An 18,711-nucleotide genomic window follows, 5' to 3' on the forward strand; every position below is an offset into this window, starting at 1 on the left:
TTAAATGTGGATCTCATCCAGTGTGTTTCTCTTCTTTCAGTGGTTGAGTCCCCTCCAGTTTTTGCCTGTCTCTGGTCACTTTCCAGCGCATTTCAACAATGTATATAGTTACTGGTTGGTCTGATACAATGCTCTTGCCACTGATGGAAGCCAGACTATAATCCAACTTCTTTTTACCTCTTTATCTGGTTGATGGTTATACAAGTGTGTTTCCTTTGAAAATCTGTCAAGGTGTATGTTTATGTACTTGTACCTTCAAATGCTATATATCAATAGTAATTTTCTTACAAGAAAAAAGTGGTTTCATGTGGGCACCCAGTTTAAAACCCCTCAGGGGCTTTCTGGTGGCTCTGGATCAACTCAGATCCCCACTCCAGCACCTCGCTCCTGGCCATGACTCCAGCCCCAGAGGTTCACTTGCAGCTCCTTAAATGAGATACACCAGCTCTCCATCCTCCCTGTATCCCCACCTCCCTCATTCTACATAGATAATGCCTACCGATTCCCCAGACTTGAGTTTAAGCATCCTCTCCTTGTAGAAGCGTTTCCTGACCACCAAATCCCTCCTTCCGTCCTCCACCGTAGGTGCCCTCTGTCATGTTCTCACAGCCACAAGGTCCCTCTGCCCAACCTCCACCTCTGCAAGCGCTCCCATTACACCAGCTTGCAGTGTCCAGTGAGCACCTGAATGGCAGGAACCGTATCTTCAACCTCACATCCAGCCCCAGTGTAGGAGCTCAGAGAATTTGCAAAATGAACAAAGTCCAGGCCATCCTTCCTGTTATGGTTGGTGCTTCTGGGGCAGCTTGCCTGCCAGATCCTGCCTGGGGCAGTTCCCCAAACTTGGGGACCTAGGAGAGGCCTGGGTGCTCCCCTGAGAATCTAGAGAATTGGCTGCACCTGGACCAGCTGCTCACCAGACAAGGCGTTCAGGTAAAGCTCTTCCTCCTGTCCAGGCCTGCTGCTTCTGTCAGATGGAGGGATGGAACTTCGAGCTCTAACGACTTACCTTTCCTAAGCATAAAAGCTGAATGACGGACCAGACGGTTTTAAAGAAGAGAAGGAAAAGTTTATTGTGTCGAGCAGACCTTATTTTCATTATAGTACCAGAAAATTCGTTATCAATCCATTTCAGGCACAGAGGGCTCTGCAGACATTTACTGCCCCGGTGCTTGTTCCCAAGCAAGGGGCAGCGCCTGGACCTTTGTTGCATTTAATGGAACAGGATTACAGTAAAATAGGAGAGTTACAAAGTTGTTTTTTTTTTAAGTACACTGTTTCTTTAAAAATTCTAATATTTTTCTTTGTTTTTCCATGTTTACCTTATTATTAGCAAAAACAACTGGTTGGAAACCACCGTACTTGATAATCTTTTCTCAAATTGCTGACCTTAGGTTAATGTATTTTGCTATTTTTATTCTGAAGAGGAATTATGCCCATTTCTCTGGAAATCTAAAAGGTGACACGTAAGGCAATGCATAAATTACAGGTGGGATGAAGGCCTTGGCTCAAACCCTAACTTGTGTCCTACTTAAATCTGCCGCATTTGGCCTCTGTGTTGCTAGGTAATTGGATAAGACTCAGGAGCTGGCCTCACTTTCGGACTGCTTCTGGGGAGCATGCAGGTGCCTGAAGCTGATTTCGTGGTTTGTTTTTATAAGCTGTCAGCACTCAGTGACACCCTGAGAGGGAGAGATCCTCTACTCAGTGCCCTGACTCACCGCCACCCAGAAGCGTCATTTCTGTATTAGATTGAGAGATCAAAGACCAAATAATGAAAGAGAAATTGGTATCCTCCAGATACTCTGAAGTACCAACAAAGACCTGAGTTAATGACGTCGAATTTGTGGAATTCAGTCAGGTTATTACCAAAGTCCTGATAAAGATCCTTGCTCACTATAGCAAGACTGGGAAAATAGGAATTTAAATTAAAAAGGTTATCCCACCACACTAGACACAAAACAGCAACACTCAGGTTGATTAACCCTTATCATCCCACGTGTCCCCATAAAATCAAATGCTTAAAAAACTAATTATTAAAATTACACAATGGAATATATTTAAATAACTTTGCACACAACACACCCTCCATTGTTACCGAGAGAAAACTTTGCCAAAACATTTCCACTTCCATGATATTTGATACCACAGCACGAACATTTTACTCAGAAAAATGCACGAGATGTCCTCTTGAAACCCTTGAGTTGAATTATTTCTTTTAATCATCCATGGCAATTTCAGGAAAAAAACAAAACTGCTTTCAAGTAGCCAAATTTACTCCCAAGGGGGTGTCAGGGAGGAGGAACCACCTTATACTCGCCGCTGTGAGGGCGGGGTCTGACCCGTTCGAAGTTACGAGGTCAGTAAAGTGGAATTCCCAGCCGAAGGAAACTGGGATTTTCATTTCCCTTCCAGTCTCTTCTGGAAACCGCACTGCTGTCCCTGGCCGTCAGCCCTTCACGCAGCAACCCTGCAACCAGACATTGTTCGTTCCATCAGACCTTTCATAGGGCTCATGATATGAAGGCGTGAGGACAGCAGAGTCGATTAAGCTCCTTTCTTGGAAACTACTACCTGGTTTTTATGAGATCTTTGCTCCCCCCCGCCCCCCGAGCTGAGCTCACACAGTACCTGGGCCTACCAGATGCACGTGCGCTTGGTAGGCAGGCAAACAGCTCTACGTTTCAATTTGAAGTGCCATTTTGACAGGTTCAGCACGCCCTCAGGCGTGTGGAAAACTGCCGCACCAGCGCTCTCAGCGTGGCAAGTATTCAGGACGCTTTTAAACGAAAACACAGGCACGTCCCCGCAGCTCTGAGAGCAGGCCGCGTGCACCCGTTCTGACCTCCATCAAATACCACTGTTCGCAGGACATAAAAACCCACACTGTTGCGTGTTGTTCTGATGTGTCACATTATGTCACATCGCTCTGGCACTGATTCAGAAAGAAAAAGTTTCCACTATGGCATGATGAAGGGGAAAGAAATCCATTACGTATGAAAAGATGGTTGAAAACAACGTACTGCGAGGAGTTTCCAGAAGCTTGCACTTCTCGGTGAAATCAGTTCGTGTTTCTTGTGAAAAATCTCTATTTTTCCCGTCACAATTTGCTTTCATACGGTAGAGAGAACAAAGCTGACCAAGACCGAATTTTAGTGGCGGTATCATTTCCCAGGGTGCTAGAGGTGCGTTTTGGAAGTTGCTCATGCCACGCGAACCAAGATATTCCTGGCACGAGAAGGAGGGCCCTAGGCCATTTCAGAAGCAAGCGGGGTCTCGCATGTTTAGATTCAACTGTTAATAAGACTTAAATATAGGGTGGTGACAAAGAAGGGGCAACGAGGACACACACACACTACACAGAACGGATTTCACCTCCTCACGTACGATACGCGTCAGAGCCCAGGCAGAAAGACGTGGAAAGGTGGCCTGTTCCACGTCCCAAGGGAACCAGCGTTTAGAAAGCACATCCCAGTGACTTTTGTTATTTCCCGCTCAACCTCCCAGAAGATGAAGTGGGAAAACGCACAACTGCGCCCGTGGTTGTAGATAGAAGTGGCGGCGGCAGTGGCAGCCTCTCTGAAGGCTTAATTAACCCTCAGATGGACCTGACTGAATGTTCTCCACTCTCATTGATTCTATCCCTTTAGCTGCTCTGACCCGGGGAGGAACAGCGTGGGGGGAACTCACGCTAGAGCCTTTGTCAACAGCGACACCTCTGAGGGACCTTTACAGTCTTGGATCGATTTACCTAAAAATCTTTTGGGCTCCCTCCTCCCCAGTTTTTTAATGGACCTACGAAAGCACGCTCAAAAGCTCCCTTGGACTAAGAGACTCCCGAGCTAACTGGCGTGTGAATATAGAAAACATGAATTCCTCGATATTTGTCCTAAGACTTTGGAAGGAGGCACACAGTGCTCTGCTGCCGTGCCCTGCAGCCTGGGCAGCCGGGGGGCAGGACCTGCAGCCTTACAGCCACGCAGGCCGACAGCACCCGCAAGACTCCTCGTGGGCGCCTCCCGGCCCTGCCCACCCAGCAGGAAAGGCTGCTGCAGAAGCGCCCTTCTGGGCTGCTGAAGTGAAGACACGAAAAGCCATGACCAAAGGGCCAAACCTGCTTCAAGATGCAACTCTGTGGAGTCAGAACGGGTGGAACGCTGGCAATTTCTGCAAGTCAAAGGCAGCCCACCACACTAAACTAAAAGGAATATAGAACAGTGTATAGAAAAAAGGGAATTATACAAGCAGAATCTCTCCCGATCTCAGATCTGGGAGTCTTCCGTAGAGAAAAGTCAAAGCCAACTTCCCCTGGGTCTGAGAGACGAAACTCCTGTGGAGAAGAAGAGGGTAAATGATGCGGTGACCTTCCTGAGGGAGCCCTGAGCCCTTCAGGATGGATCACTAGAGGGGCTTACTATGGCTGTATCCAGTAAGGAAATAACAGACTTCTTTTTTAAGAAGGTGGGAAGAGAAAAGCAAAGACTTTCACAAATTAAAAAACTGCTTACAAAACAATTACTTAAAAAGTTCACTGGGGCTGGGTGGAGAATAAGGATAACGTCTTCACTTCCAATTAGTCACGACGGTACCGACGGTCTATAAAAGAGAACGGCCGATCTCCGGCCCTCCTTGCCCTCACCCCAGCGTTCCAGAGCCTCCTACTCCTGACATTTTCCCTGCCCTCAGCCCAACCCACCCCCATCCTAACCCCAAATTAACCTGCCCCGAGCTGAGCCTGAAGACACGTGATTGTTGGCTGGGTTTCAATTTGACAGTGAACCTGATGCTGGGGAAGGGCACAGGGGAACGCTGGCACAAACCCCGAGGTGCGCAGACCTTGGGCAAAGCTTCTGACGGCCGATGTGGGCGGCACCTGCCCTGCGGCCCAGGCTGCAGACTGAGCTCCGCTGCCCATAGGCTGAGGTAAGGAAGGACGCGGTGGCTCTGGCTGGTGGCTTCCCGAGACACTGTGGCACGTGTGGGCTCCTGGGTGTGAGCACCACAGGGCTCGTTTTCTTCCAGTTGCCTCTGCCATCTTCCCTTCTGGTTAGAAGCCTGCTCTTTATAGAGTCCCCCAAAGATCAGCCCCTTGTCTTCCTCTGAGGTATGAATCCAGTGGAGCCTTGACTCCAGAGATCCAGAGCCGCCAGCGTGCAGGAGTCAGAATGAACGGTGCAGCACACCTGCCCAGCCAGTTCATCAGCAGTTGTATAGACAGATTGGAAAAAGCTAGCATTTAATATAAAAAGTGTTCTTCGAATGGTGTCATTCCCTATCCTCCTCTGGAGATCATAATTCTTCACGTTTCTGAGGTCCTACGGAAAAGGAGAACAATTGAAAAGAAAAGGAATTATTGTCAAGTTGTAAAAGTACAGACTAGGGACTTCCCTGGCGGTCCAGTGGTGAAGAATCCGCCTTCCAACGCAGGGGACGCGGGTTCGCTCCCTGGTTGGGGAACTAAGATCCCACACGCCACGGGGCAACTAAGCCTGTGCGCCTGAGCCCGCGTGCCGCCAACTACAGAGCCCACGCGCCCTGGAGCCTACGCGTCCCAACTAAGAGCCCACAGGCTGAAACGAAAGATCCCGAGTGTTGCAATGAAGACCCGACACAGCCAAAAAAAAAAAAGTACAGACGAGGCATTTTCTGGTACGAAACCTATTATTTGTGCCCCTACCTCCGCTGTATCTCTCTTTTTAAATTTTTAGGAGCTTTGGTTTAGTGTGTTTGTGTTATATTTTGAAAGCAAAAACAAAGTAAAAAAGACATTTTTATTTTTAAGAACATGGAAACTACCTGCATACCCCTAACTCCATCTAAATATTGTTTTCACAAGTACAATATTTATTTCTAGGAAAAATGCATATATTTTTAGTCAGGATTCTTCTTTTTTTTACTTAATAACATATAAACATTTTCCTATGTAGCAGTGTAGCTCATTTACTATTTTCTATTTTTGGGTGTTTAAAACTGTTTGTTAATGCCTTTGGTTTACAAGTAATAATAAAATAAATTTCTCCATGTATATAACTTTCTTCTTGTATTGAATTATTTCTTTCAAGGTAAATTCTCGAGAGAGAGAAACTACTGGGGATATAAGCATTTTAATGGCTCCTGATGATCGACTGACTGCCTTCTAACAAGGACTGTTCTAGTGCACAAAGCTTCAGCAAGGTTCATCACCATCTCCCTCAACAAATGGCATTATCAATATGTACGTTTTTTTCTATGTAGCATGTATTAATGACAGATTCCTTTAATTTGATTACTGTTTCCTCAAATTCATTTATATTTGTGTTTTCCTCTTATTTAAACAGTATGTCTACATTCTTTGCCCATTTATCTATGGAAATCCTTGAGGTTTTACTCATGAACTTAATTATTTTTATGGTGAATATCCAACCTTTTAGCTGTGATTTTAATATCAGGCCATAGTCTTCAGAATCACTCAAGATCCATGTTCTATAATTGCTTTTTGAGAATTCGTTTTGAGCTGAATAAATTAAAATCCAGAGCCCAGCTTATTAATGCGTTTACAAAAGGTCACTTTTGTATTCTACTGATTTTTTTAGAATGGCTACCATTCGAGATGTACATATAGTGGGGAAAACATTATATGAAGATTTAGTCCTTAGAATACTTTTTTTCAAATCAATACGTTCTCTGTCTTGATCCTAAATGGGTTCATTCACTAGTGCCTGGACAGATTTAATTAAAAACCAAGGAATCTGACAAGAGATCCCCCAAATAATGTCAGGTTTGGCTTGTGTATCACAAAACTCATGAACCTAAATAACAATAATCACAATGAAAGCAGTCTTTCTTCAAAAAAAGAAAGAAAGAGAAAGAAAGAAGAAAAAAAGGGCAGCAATTGCATTAATAAAATACGGTTTAGAACCCAACTGAATAAGGAAAGTGAACAATATACACTAGCAGATGTCAGGATGGAAGGATTAAATAACTGTTTCTTCTAGTCCTTTTATTCATTATTCTGCTCTTGCAACAGACAGAAATCAGACAGGCCAAGAAGTACTTGCCTAAAGCCAAGAGGCTGTACGTACCTTCTCGGCTCGGTTCTTGTGCCGGTGCGTCTTTATGAAGTGCTCCTGTTTCCTTCTCCTCCTGAAAGCGTGTCTGTAGCTGTTTGATCTCCTGATCATAGTCCTGCCACTCTGGGACAATTCGAACAGCAGCCTCCAGCTTGGGCTCTTTGGTCATTGGATTATTACACTGTGAAAACCAAAATAACACACTTCAACTGAGCTGAAGGAAGCGTATGTTACCCAGAATTCAAAGGTGTTTCTGTTCTTGGGTTACAAGTCCTTACTGGACAAAAAGAACAATACAGAGGAAGCAAACGATATTAGCAGAAGCAGTGTGGTAGTGAGTGGGCTGTACAAAGCTTCTGCAAAGAAGCTGTGGAGCGCTACTGGAAGGCAGGAAAAGAAACACTGGAAACGTTACAAGGCACAGAGCGATCTGGAAGATCAGTGGAACTTCACCAATTCTAAGTAGTGAAAACAACCCCATCACATACTGGAGGATTTGGCTTCCTGCTGAGGTTGCTGTAAGAAGTTCTGCAGTCCCTGAACTACACAGTTAAAGAGAAAGACTAAATTATCTAGTCCTCCATCAGACTGGACTCAGATGCAGAAAAGAGCCGCCGACAACTTACCAAATCAATTGTTTTTGCCCTTTTCTTAGAGGCATCGTCACACCATGTTTCACACCAAAGCCATTCTTGAGGGAGTGATTTAATTGGCACCTGGTGGATCATGTTATTGGGCAAATCCTGTTCGGAAGAGAAGATAAAAACACAACAATCTAAAGTTCTAGGGGAATAAACGACAAGGTCCTACTGTAGAGCAGAGGGAACTATATTCAATATCCTGTGATAAACCATAATGGAAAAGAATATGAAAAAGAGAAAATATACATATGTATAACTGAATCACTTTGCGTTACAGCAGAAATTAACACATTGTAAATCAACTATACTTCAATAAAATATAAAAGAAAATGTTTAGAAATAAAGTCCTAGGGGAAATTTAAATAAATGCACAGCAAATTAGCTGCTCATTACATATCACATGTCAATCACAAATTTCTAAAACAGAAAGGGTCAGTACGAAAAACCTTAGAGAAACTAAAATATTTATTTCCGGTGTTTTTAAAAACCACATAGTTTAGAGGATCCATAAAATATCTACCCACAATAAGCATCTGAAAAACTTTAGCTTAAAACTCACAAATAGCCCGCATCTAGATTCCCTCCATGAGGGCAATTCTAAGAAAGACAGTACTGCCTTCTAAAAGCCAATTAAGCATCGAGTGTGGCTCTTGTACTTCAAGGTTTTGCTTAAAGGAAGCTCTGAATCCACCTTGTCTACTGAGGCTTGATCCCAAGTAGATGAAGCCCACATGTTTTCTAGCCAGCTGTACTCTATGCTTTGAAGCTTTTCTCTCAGGAAAACTTGTGCGTTTGACACAATAAAACGTTCCATTGTCCAAAGACACAAACAACCAATACGATCCGATAATTTCACTTCTGGGTATATACACAAAAGAACCGAAAGCAGAGACTCAAACGGATACCTGTACACCGATGTTCATAGAGGCATTATTCACAAGTCAAAAGATGGAAATAAGCCAAATGTCCACCAACAGATGAATATCCAAACAAAATGTATATACATACAATGAAACAGTATTTGATCTTAACAGGAAGAAAAGTTAAGATACATGCTACATGCATGGATGAATCTTGAAAACCTTATGCTAAGTGAAATAAAACAAACACAAAAGGAAAAATATTGTATGATTCCAAAAGTACCTGGAATAAGCAAATGCATACTGACAGAAAATAGAATAGAGGTCACCAGGGGCTGGGGGCAGGAGAAAAGGGGGGTTAACTGTTTAATGGGTACAGAGTTTCTGTTTGGGATGATGAAACAGTTCTGGAGATGGACAGCTGCACACTGTGAAAGTACTTAATCCCATTGAACATTTAAAAATAGTTAAAATGGTAAATTTTACCACAGTAAAAAATAATCAAGGTAAAATACAGATACCTTCGGACAACAAAAACTGAATTTGTTACTAGTGAACACTAAGTAAAGGACCATCTTCAGGCAGAAGGAAAATGATCCAATATGGAAGCCCAGAAATGCAGGGAAGAATGCAGAGTAACCAAAAGGGTAACTATGTGAGTTAGTTCAAATTTAAATAGATACCGACTGTATTAAACAAGAAGAATAACTTCTTCTGGGGTTTAAAATATAGACAGATCTAAAATACATGGCAACAAAGTATTTAGGTTGAGATAAGGACGAATGGAGTAATGAGTTCTAAGACAATGACACTCAAAATGTAGTCTGTGGACTGGCAGCACAGTTTGCTAGGAATGCCGATTCTAAGGCCCAACCATATACCTACTGAATCAGCCTGTGGGGGATGGGGCCCAGGGATTAAGGCTTTAATAAGTCTTCAGGTGATTTTTTTATATATGCTAAAATTTGAGAAGAACTGTTCTGATGTTTTTGCACTGTCTGGTAGATGAGTAAAATACACTAATTAACATTAGCCTTTGCAAAGTGAGAAATGCATACTGTAATCTCTAGGCTAGTCATTAAAAAATTATTTTAAGTGTATAGTTTAATAGAGGGAAAACGGAATTACGAAAAAATCCTCAATCAATCTGAAGGAAACTGACTAAGGAGAAAAAAGAAATACAGGACATATGGAATAAGCAGGAGGACTATGGAGAAGCCAAACTTGTTGGTGATTACATTAACTATAAATGGACTAATGTTCAAATTAAATGACTGTCACAACCACACGAAAAAACAAACCAATATAAGCTATTTCTAAGAAACAGAACTAAAACATAAGGATAAAGAATGATTGAGGGGCTTCCCTGGTGGCGCAGTGATTGAGAGTCCGCCTGCCAATGCAGGGGACACGGGTTCGTGCACCGGTCCGGGAGGATCCCACATGCCACGGAGCGGCTGGGTCCGTGGGCCATGGCCGCTGAGCCTGTGCGTCCAGAGCCTGTGCTCCGCAACGGAAGAGGCCACAACAGTGAGAGGCCCGTGTACCGCAAAAAAAAAAAAAAAAAAAGAATGATTGAGAACAGAAGGATAAAAAAATATACCATGTAACACTAACTAAAAGGAAAACCAGCATAGCTGCACTAATACTAGATGAAGCACACTTTAAGCCCCTGCCCAAAAAGCATTAACAGAGATAATAAAAGGTTAATTTGTCAGACATATATATGACTTCTAAGTTTTTAGGCAATGAATGATAGTCTCTAAGCACATCAAGCAAAATTTGACAAAACCAAAGACAAGAAAGATTTCACAATATGGAAAGAGATTTTAGCACAATTCTCACAGTAAATAATAGAAAAACAGACAGACAAAACACACACAACATACCACTAAACCTCACCTAATGGACATACATAGAAAAACATTATACCTAACATCTGCAGAATATAAAACCAGTTGAAATGTTTACCAAAACTGATCATATCTGGGTCAGCTCAACAAGCAAAGCTCAACAAACTTCAAATGGCTGAGATCATACACAATACTTTCTCAGACTAGAGCAATTGGGCTAGAACAACAACAACAAAAAAAACCCTGGAAAATCTCCATGTATATAGTGAAAGAAACAAGAGGGGAATTTAAATATCTATTAACGAAGGCAGTAATGGAGGAACTGAGAAACACAAAAGACATACAGAAAACAAGTAGGAAATTGGCAGATGTAAATCCTACCACACTAATAATTACATTAAATGTAAACTCTAACTGAAAGCCACATGGGTTGCCAGCTCACATCTATCAATTTGACAGATTAACAATAAGTAGTACTCAAAATTACATAGAGCATCAGGAATTCTTACACTGCTGATGGGAGTATAAATCAGAACTACTTTGGAAAACTCTTTGGAATTATCTAGTAAAGATAAAGATGGACCAATCTGATGACCCAGCAATTCAACTTGTAGTTGTACACAAAATTGAAATACGTATACATGTGCATCAACCAAGACATGTGCATAAACAATGATCACAGCAGCATTATCTGTAGAAGACAAAAATGGAAAACAACCCAAATGTACAATAAACAAAACATACTACCACTTCACACAACAACATGGATGAATCTCACTAACATAACATTAAGCAGAAGAAGTTAGACTCAAGAGTACATCTTGTATAATCCCACTGAGACAGGCAGAAAAACACAGGTAAAACTATAGTGTTTAAGGATACACGTGTAAGTAGTAATTCAATACAGAAAAGCAATGGAGTGATTACCACAGAAGTCAGGATGCTGGATACTTCGGTTAAAGAGGGTGGTTCCTGGGATGCTAGTAATGTTGTATTTCTAAAACTGGGTGGTAGTACATGGGCATGTGCTTTGTGGGAATTCATTGATGCATATGAATATGTATATATTTATAAATTTTTGTTTTGTACACTCACTTTTATGGGTGCTATGTATCACAAATGCTTAAAAATGTTTAAGGCAGACTTAAGCAAAACAAAATATGTGAAACTATGTATCTAAAACACAAACTATAATCTCACCTCTAAAAAATGTTTAGCATTAATAAACAGTGACTCATCCAAACTTCTTAAAAAACACCATGGTTGCTGATACGGGAAAAAACGGGAAATTATGATACTATATTCTATGCTGTGAATCCTGAGCTAGTTAGTTCCTAAAGAAGAGAAATACACTGACCCTAGTAGGCAGAGAGACAAATTTATCAGATTAGCTGGGTACAAAATGAAAAGATAGGGTAATGGTTCTGAGTGGCAGTGTCCTCCTTCTATCTCCCTCCCCAAACCAACCTCAGGCCCATGACATTTTTCACCACTATGTCCTCTCTAGAGGACAGATAAAAATGTCACATACACACACATACACACACACACAAATTCCTTTCCATGAAGACACAAAACACTGTCCCAACAGAGGAGAGAATTGAGAAGCAAATACTACTTCATTTTCTGACACAACATTGTATACCCATCACTGAAACGGTTAACCAAAAAAATGGCCACTTACTTGATCAAGATTTGAAAGGCTGTTAGGATCCTGACTCAGACCTTGGTACTGTCCCCTGAGTCTGTCACCAGCAGCTATTTTCCTAAACTTCTTCAGATCCACGACATACAATGCACTGGACAGAGAAAATCCATTTGTTATAACCATGGATTATGGCAGGAAAAGTAACCGCACTGATTAATGGAACAGATCAGTAGGCAAACATTCCGGCTTCTCTTTGAAAAGGTAAGCTGAGGTCTACAGTGGAGCTCAGCGTCAGTCTGTGCTACTTCAAAGATGGCTAAGGAAGTTATTACAAAACCCATATTCTGGTACCACAAGCTCACTTTGTCACTGTTCTTTAAGTAACTGCCTTCCAAAGGAAATCATCTCTGACAAAAGATTCCTAGCAAATGTCAGCAGATTTGGTAATAAAGACTGATAACCATTAGTCAAAGATATCCTGATGATGTCTTAAATGTTAGAGGAAAAAAAAAAAAAAACCCACCAAATGTTACAGTTCTTTTGGGCCAAGAACATAAAGTACGATACTGAAATCACCACACCCCAACATTTATCTCTACACGTGCTGCTTCCTACATATCTCCCTACTCTCCAAATCACACTCTGCCCAGAAAAGATAATGTAGAAAAGCAACAAATGCCCAACAGATACATTCACTGTTTAACCTAGGAGTTCTAGGAATTTATCCTACAGATATACTTGAAATATACACAATTATGTATTTAATTATTCACTACAACATTGTACGTCATAGGAAGACCATAAATAATATATATACTGGAATAATGTGTTGATGTAAAAAGGAAAAAGGTCTCTCTCCACATGTGGATATAAAGTCTACTAGAGACATCAAGTAAAAAAAGCAAGGCACAAAACTATAAATAGGATAGTATATATTTTGTGTAAAAAACAAGTCATAGTTGTTTACCTAAGAATTAAGAAAGTCTGGAAGGACACACAGTAAATTAATAGAGGATTTTATCTGTTGTGGGAGTGGAAACTGGGAAGAAGGGAGACAGAATGGGGAAGACTTCTTTTCACTTTGTTTATAATTTTTAGTTCTGAACCACATTAATGTATTACCTATTCACAACTTTAAACATACAAAATTACTTTTAAAGAACATCAAACAACAGCATTAGAAGTGCTCCTTCTTTGGCACCTGATATGATACTTCCGCCCGGATAAGTGACTGGCCCAGTAGCCCGACTTCCAGAACCTGTAGCCGTCCATCTCCCTGCGGCTGTCACAGAAAGGGGTGTAACCGTAGGGAGCACCGTCCAAACTGAAATCTCGCAGCTCTTTCAAATCTGTTCGCACAATCTGAAGAAGAGAGGATCACAGTCATCTGTTAAACAACTATGCAGACAGCAGGGTCCAGAAAACACGGCGGGGAGCTCAGGATCAGCGGCACAGGCACAAGACCCAGCTCGAGCCTCACTTCCTCCACTGATTAGGCTGACCACCCTCACTAGCATGTTAAGACGCTTAGCCTGGTGCCTGGCACAGAGTATTCCAGCATTCAAAAAAAAAAAGCGGAAATAAAACAAATTAATAATTGCTACATTGCACAGCCTCTCTGTGACTCAAGTTTCCTCACCTAAAATGGAGATCTCACAGGATTGTCGGGAGGATTACATGAACTAACGGGGAATGATGGGGAATGACGCCTGGCACACAGTAAGTGCTCAGCAAGGATTAAGTGTGATTATATTAAAACTAGGAAAGCGTGCTTCAATTCAGGCTGAGCCAGTTGTGATATAAGTGAGCCAGAGGGGACAGAATTCCCAAGAGCTGGATGAAGCTTTGTCCAAATGACTTGCACACATTACATCACTTCCATTCAGATGAGGAACTCAGGTTTTAGCCAGCTCAGGATAAAGGAGAAAGGCTGTAGGGTAGAAGTATATTTACACTTTTTGAGTTTGTATGCTCTAAAATTAGAAATTTTAATTTTCTAAAATTAAGTGTGTTCCTTTTAATTAAGTCAAATCTTGACAGCAGGATGACCTTCTGAAGAGTTCCACGTTATCAAGGCCACCTACTTGCACTTCCTCTCTCTTACCCTTGTCAATAACTTCTAGCTTTTGGGCAAATAATTGGAGATGATGGCAAGCACTGTGTTAAACTGATGAATTTTCCAATTGTTAGTTTGTATGTTAAATGAACTAAATTGAAGATACAAAACTGCATACACAATGCAATCACAACTGTGTAAAAGAGGCAACAGGAACAAAGATGAAAAGGACATGTGTCGAATGTAAATTTTAAAAGTGATCACATCTGGGTGATACATTTCCATATACTCTAAATAATGTAAACTAAGCATGTATTTTTCCATAATTGGAAAGATAAAATCATGTAAAGAAGGAAAGCAAGTCCAATGCCTTTAATACAAACTGCTGAAGCCCAGTCTTTAAGAGCTTACCTGATCGGCATCCACAAACAGGAACTTGTCGACAACCAGCGGGAAGAGCACATCCAGGAAGAGGATCTTGTAACCCCAGATGATGCGCTGTTTCTCAGTCTGCTGATGAAGCCACCGGGGCCATTTGTACTGAACAAGCTCATACTGAAAATTATATTTGTTTGCCATATAAGGTATAAACTCCTATTTTGAGACACAGGGAACAACAATCATTTACTTTAAGAGAAACAAGTAAGTGAACCAACCACGATTACGGCACAAGTAAAACACATTTACCGTATCAGTGGTCTAATGAAGAAATGCGACCCTGACTCACTCATGACTACATAAAAGAATACATATAAACTTTTGTCAAATCCCCATTTTTTTATGGCTTCTAATCACCACATGAGATGACAGAAATCTTTAAGTGAAGGCTTTTAGATAATTAATTTCTGTGTGTGTGTGTGTGTGTGTGTGTGTGTGTGTTTGTGTGTTTAAGGGAAACGGACTTTATCTGTCGAAACTTGATTTCAGTGAAACATTTTCTGAGCTTGACTTTAAGCCTTTCTCACCACTAGATCTAGCCCGGGGAATGACACGGCAAACCCAAGTGCTCTGAACAAGGTTGCTGCCATTAAGTCTTTCAGGCTCTACATGTAAGTACTTTCAGGGGACCAGAAGTGAATCACTTCTCTCGGAGAGATATTACTGAGTACATTAAAAGCTGCTTGAAGAAGAACAACAACAAAGATGCAAATAGATCAATTTAGATGACAAATACTAACTGATATAAAGCGGAAGACTTTCCAAGCGTGTTTTTGTTTTGCACAGATGATCCTTTACTTCCACAGATCACTGGGTAGTTGTGCATGACAGAACTAACCATCCTTCTCACTGGAAACCTGTACTGTACTCTCTAATTAAACAAGGACATGCATGCTCAGAGGAGGAATGTTACTCCATCAAAACAAAAGATACAGACTCTCCTCCTATGTTATCCAAGCTTCAAACAAGTCATAATTTTGTGTTCAGTTTTATAACAACTATTCCCCCCAAACAGACCAGTCTGGAAGAATAATCCACATAGAATTATGTGGGTGAATCAGGGTAACCAAATGCAAGGAAAAAATTTAAACTATACACGTAACGTAGAAGTAGCGAAAGTATGTTACACTGTACATATCTCCTTAATAGGACTGTTTTCCTTTTCGAAGCCTGAGGAACAAACCTTAAACGTGGGGGACAAGTAATTCTTCAAGAACCAGAATTTCACAGGAGTCTTGGTGTTCTTCAGTACCGATAGCATCATTATGCTGTCAAAGAGAAGAATAATAACAATTGTCCAAATCTTTTCAATCTCAACAAAGCCAAGGAGAGTCCAGCAGGAGACCACTCAGTGTTCTTTGTGGCAGAGCTAACTGGTGGCTCAATTAGACAGAGAGAGACCCTGAGTCGGGGACCGGGGAAAACCGCCCTTACTCATCTTTAAAGCGTTATCACTGGACGGGGAAGGACTACTTATTACCTATAGTAACATACCGAACTGATAAAGGCACATGTTTTAATTACGTTACAGCTTTAAATAAACTGCTTCATGAACTGACACGTTAGTTAGGGTACAACTGAATCCTGGAGGCTGTGCTTAGCTGACGACATCACCCTAAAAAGAAGCTGGAAGAGCCCGGCGGCTCTGCGTCCCAGCACTGCCCCCCACGGCCTGGACGGGGCCTGCCAGGGAGGAGAGCGGGGTGAGGTAAGGGGACGGCAAGTGGTTACAGCTTCAGGATTCCCTACTTTGGAAACAAACAAAAGCAAATTCTGAGTCAAGGAATTTAATTAAATTCAGTGGTTACTGACATCTGACATTACTATTCTAGGTGAGATATTATTTCTTGGGAATATGAGAGCTAAACATGAGTAAAATGACATCTCGATTAGTTGCTATACTAGATCTGTAGTGGAGAATTACAAGGAAAAAGAACCCTGGCATTAGGAAAGTCACTCTCAGGCAAAGGCCTTCCTGACCACTGACAACAAGGCGCCCTGAGGGTCTTCCCCCTGGCGACTGCTGTGTCAACCAGCCCAAGCCTGTGCCTCTCCTCCGCTCTGGCTGTGCGACCTCAGGCGAATCCTTCCACCCTCTGAATCTCAGCCTGTCTATAAAACGGAATTAAGATCCCTCCTGGCTCTAGCATCCTATGAATCTTCAGAAGGCAGGTCCATGGCCCTATTCCACCTCTATTCTCTCTGTTAACCTCCTAATTTCTGGTTTAAGCGATGCTTAGAGGACAATTAAACACCATTCTTTATGATGTGTGCACAGTGATACTGAAATATGTTTACAGCCTTGTTAATAGGTACACAGATGCCTTTAGCTCCCCTTCATGAGGCTGGCTGGATCAAAACAAATACAATTATATATGGTAATCTAGTCACAATCCTTAGAGTGTGTCAAATACACAGAAGTATAACAGGCAGAATCCCATAAAACACGTACTCCCTAAATAAGAATCCTGTAACAAATTCATGCATATATTCTGAAATAACCAACGTGACTAACCGAAGAAATCTTTCATAGAGATGACCAGACGCGACAGAGAAAATATTAATTATGTCATCTTTCTCTTGTTTCACTTCCTCAGTCTTCTGTCCTCCTGTAAAGCCCCTATAACAAGAAAGGTAAAAACAAGAACACTTGAAACACTGGTACAGACACACCGCCCTAAGGGAGAGGGAAGGAGACGGTGCTTCCCCATCCCTGTTCCTTCCCGAGAGCGCAAGGCCGGCGAAAGCAGCCCACAGGACGAGAGGTGGGGACGGCTACCCAACGAGAGGGAGCCTGCCCATAGGGCCTCGTGTAGCTTCAGGAGAAGACTGGACACAGGCTAGTCCACAGAATGCAAGACATACAATGGAAGGTTAACTGAGCAATTACCACTCAGCTCTCCAAACAGCAGGCAAAACCCAACAGCAGTCAAGAACTAGGGCACAGAAGTAACCCCACCACGAGGGGACGATAACCTCTTTCAGTTAATCAGCGGGAAACACTCATCTAGTCTACGTACAAGTGCAAGATTTCGTTGCACAGAGCAGAATCTGAAAAGCCCAAACAGGATTATTATACTCAAAAGAAGGGAGGGATGGTGCTTATATATCAGTTTTTCCTTAAAAACGTTACTTCTCTAGGATGCCAGTTTACCATTTGAAGGAGTCCCAAAATCCAGATTCATTCTCATTAGTTCCGTCGCTCAGCAGGTCTTCATTCACCATGTCTGCCTTCTTCTGAACCTGCAACCAGTCACACGTGACGGATCTGATCCCCCTACTGGGTCTAACAGGCATTGGACTGATCTTCCCTGGACGCACACTGTCCACACTAGGGAGGGAAGGATCCTGCCAGCAGGTACAATCCGCCCCGAGTCCAGATGTATTCAACAAACCGTGCTCATCATATCACATGAAAATCTTAAGTGTGGAGACAGCAACCTCTTTTAATTTAATAGACAATAACTGTTTTTGGTTTGAAAAACGGGCAGAGAACCTTATGGCCTGAGTGAAATCAGAAGCACAATTCAGCAAGCTAACCGCTAGCTCTAGGGAAAGAGGGCAGCACACACGAGCTCTAACTGTCAGGAAGGAGTCATCTCACGTGACAGCCTTGTATCACGGCTGACTAGTGCAAACAGGGGTCGAACCTTCTCGACAGCACAGGGATCATTTTTCTGCTCAACCGTGTGTCGTCTGCTTTCGATTCTACTGTGTATAATGATTATTTATCCCATAATACCTTTTACTTGAATTTAAAGGCACTAGGAATTTCAAAATTCTGAGAACAGAAAGCAGAAGTGAAAAGAAATTAAATAAGGCTACCATTTATTATTGGTTTTGAAATTCTCATTGGCATTCTTTCCAATCTTCTGAGAATAAAATCATGAATAATACTGTGAACTGTGGCTGTATAAGCAAAGCAGTATCTATGAAAACATCTGATGTAAAACGAGACTTGTACTGCTCACTGAGATAGCCCAAAAGGTGCAATCTCTCAGGTGAAGAAAGCCACAAACTCATATTTACAAAAGACATTTTGCATTTCAAGCGCATTCCTATAAACGCTACAGTAAAATTCCAAAGGTGAATTAAAGTCTCAGGCTGGTTTCTTTCTTTTTTCTTCAGCTTTACTGAGATGTAATTAACAAGTAATACTTGTAAAT

The 18,711-nt window shown here is 41.9% G+C and overlaps 1 protein-coding gene across 1 annotated transcript in view; it reads right to left on the reverse strand.

Moving 5' to 3' along the window:
• Positions 1-1,047: 1,047 nt before the first annotated feature.
• The window catches only part of UGGT1 (UDP-glucose glycoprotein glucosyltransferase 1), a 99,622-nt gene continuing 81,958 nt past the window's right edge, over positions 1,048-18,711 (reverse strand). Inside the window, exons 33-41 of the mRNA XM_081242401.1 lie at positions 17,700-17,788; positions 17,061-17,165; positions 15,729-15,813; positions 14,519-14,701; positions 13,253-13,413; positions 12,088-12,202; positions 7,676-7,792; positions 7,062-7,230; positions 1,048-5,315 (exon numbers count right to left, since the gene is read on the reverse strand). Coding sequence (XP_081098527.1) covers positions 5,290-5,315; positions 7,062-7,230; positions 7,676-7,792; positions 12,088-12,202; positions 13,253-13,413; positions 14,519-14,701; positions 15,729-15,813; positions 17,061-17,165; positions 17,700-17,788 — 1,050 coding nt within the window. The 3' untranslated portion in view covers positions 1,048-5,289. The remainder of the gene's footprint in view (positions 5,316-7,061; positions 7,231-7,675; positions 7,793-12,087; positions 12,203-13,252; positions 13,414-14,518; positions 14,702-15,728; positions 15,814-17,060; positions 17,166-17,699; positions 17,789-18,711) is intronic.

The sequence above is a fragment of the Mesoplodon bidens genome (genome assembly GCF_964165515.1).
Source record: "Mesoplodon bidens genome assembly, chromosome: 8".
Taxonomy (NCBI): domain Eukaryota; kingdom Metazoa; phylum Chordata; class Mammalia; order Artiodactyla; family Ziphiidae; genus Mesoplodon; species Mesoplodon bidens.